The sequence below is a fragment of the Pseudomyrmex gracilis genome, unplaced genomic scaffold (assembly GCF_002006095.1).
Source record: "Pseudomyrmex gracilis isolate BER0280 unplaced genomic scaffold, ASM200609v1 scaffold_121, whole genome shotgun sequence".
Lineage (NCBI taxonomy): Eukaryota > Metazoa > Arthropoda > Insecta > Hymenoptera > Formicidae > Pseudomyrmex > Pseudomyrmex gracilis.
The window spans coordinates 482954-485074 of record NW_018020705.1 but is presented as its reverse complement, the minus strand read 5'-3'; the positions used below and the strand labels follow the sequence as shown (position 1 = coordinate 485074).

The 2121-nt window shown below is 52.5% G+C and overlaps 1 protein-coding gene across 1 annotated transcript; it reads left to right on the top strand.

Moving 5' to 3' along the window:
- The first annotated feature begins 160 nt into the window (after positions 1–160).
- LOC109856547 lies at positions 161–1653 on the top strand. Its single transcript, XM_020431923.1, has 2 exons — positions 161–1001; positions 1154–1653. The coding sequence occupies exons 1-2, from the start codon at positions 286–288 to the stop codon at positions 1629–1631; spliced, it is 1194 nt and encodes a 397-aa protein (XP_020287512.1). The 5' UTR covers positions 161–285; the 3' UTR covers positions 1632–1653.
- Positions 1654–2121: the final 468 nt, after the last annotated feature.

The following is a 2121-nucleotide window of genomic DNA, read 5'->3' as shown; positions in this document are numbered from 1 at the left end:
TCTCTCTCTCTCTCTCTCTCGACATTTCGACCCCTCAAACTCTCTTAACTATGCAAATCTTTCTTCGTCACAAAATTGCATTTTCTTGTACACTCTATCCTGTCTTCTCTCTTTCTAACTCTTCTATTTCAGTATTGATCTATCTTTCTGTCCCAGAAAATACGATTATCCGATGCTTATCCTTCCAAGGTCCTCGGTGTCTATCTAGTATGGCGCGGCGCGTCAAGAAACCTCCGCGTCTACGTGGACTTTACGTTCACGCTTTTAAATCGGGAGCACTTCTCCATGAACGAAAGCTTTTCCGGCAAGCGCGTCAAGTTCACTTACGAAGCTCCCGCTCAGGGTAACCGCAACTACATCGCCGTTGCGGATCTGTACAGTCGTAATTTCGCCGATCCGAACGGCGAGTTTCAGCTTGAGCTGTCCATGGCGAATGTGCGGACAGTCTACATGACCGAGGTCAGAATGCCGACGTCGGTGCTCGGTCAGCCGAAACCGAGCAAACTCGAAACCGACTACTTCGCGTTCGGTGGATTCGACTGGAATCTGGTCATCTATCCGCACGGAGAGGGAAAGGATAACACGGACGGATCCCGCGGTCAGGACAGTCGCGTGAGCGTCTATCTGATAAGACTGTCGGGTTTCGATCACCGTTGCAGAGTGAGGTACATTCTGGCTCTGGGCGAGGGCGATCGGCGTATCGACTCGGGACAGATCGAGGACATCTCCGACTCGGAAGGTTGCGGCTTCGGCTGGCACACGAAGTTCAGATGGTCCGAGATCGCGCACAAGGGAACGCTCCGGGTGTCGTTGGAGATGCTCGAGGCGAGAACTATTTGCGAAGTCGCGGTACAAGCGTTAGGCCCGACGGTTTTGCCAGCCGCGCCTTGCTACGATCGCGACAAACAGGCCTGGACAATTCGCGCCGATCTCAACTCCGACACGGTCAGACTTCATTTGGTGTACAAAGACATTCATAACGTGCCGAGGAATCATTTGAGGTGCGTATCAAATTTATCGTGAAAATTATTTTAGAGGAAACTATTATATAGTACGCGCGATTGAATATGCAAAATCTCAAACGTTTTAAAGAAATATTATTACGTTGGTTTAATTGCTATATTCTATAAAGCGCATGATTTTATGCAAGCAGGTACGTAAGTTGGTCGGCTTATCTGCTGAAGCGCGAGGGACCAAACGTCGTGGCGATTGGACTGCCCGGCGAACCGTTCAGCCGCTACTACGTTCAGGAATCCGTCGACGAGGGTATCATCATGGAGACTAACGTAGACATGAACGACGTGAAGGAAAATCATTGTCCATATCTCACGGATAAAGGTCAACTGCTTATCCGGTTGGAGTGGAACGAGAGTCACTTGCTCTTCCAGGCGACTTATCACAAGTACGACGACGTGTGTCGCGTTCACAATCAGCAGATGCGACGCGAGATCATGTCGCTGCAGGCGGAAAACTACGGTCTCGAACGGCAGTTGTTCAGCTATCAGAAGAGTCTTGCGTACGCGCAGGCCCAGCAGCAGCAGCAACAACAACATCCAAATCAGCAACATCACTCGGTGGGACATCAAGGTCATTTAGAGCGATCGGCGTCCAGCGAGACTGAATACGCCTGACAAGTGGAACGCGAGTTACCGGTGTCGCCAACACCGAGTTCTCGACGTCAGCTACCATCGGCAGCAACATCGCCAGCGACGGTGCCGGAGGACGATCAACGGGTGCATCAGAACCTGGTCAAAATGATGGACCGACGGCTGAGCAACGTGCAGCTGCAACAGCATCTCTACGAGGAGAAGCGACATCATCGCTACAGCAGCGGCAGCGGCAGCAATGTCTCTTCGCCCAGACGGAGCATCGATCCGATCAGTCAGGAGCATCGTCGCAGTATCCTGCAGCAGCCCAGATCCAGCGTAAGCGCCAGATCCAGCAGCAGCATTAATGGCGGGAATGGTAATGGCGGTTACGAGAACCGCGGCGCCGGCAATAATGATCGGTATGCCGGTTACTATCTGGGATACGTCGGCCAAGCGGCGCACAAGCGACGCAGAACCACATTCTGGGAGACGCTGACGGGCTTGGTGTGCTCCCTGGGGGCTCTGGCTACCA

What these genes read in the sequence shown, in the direction of transcription:
- LOC109856547 (XM_020431923.1), top strand. Translation starts at nt 286, where the DNA reads ATGAACGAAAGCTTTTCCGGCAAGCGCGTCAAGTTCACTTACGAAGCT. An exon ending in GTGCCGAGGAATCATTTGAG is followed by an intron (nt 1,002 to 1,153) that starts GTGCGTATCAAA and finishes TTATGCAAGCAG; the next exon opens with GTACGTAAGTTGGTCGGCTT.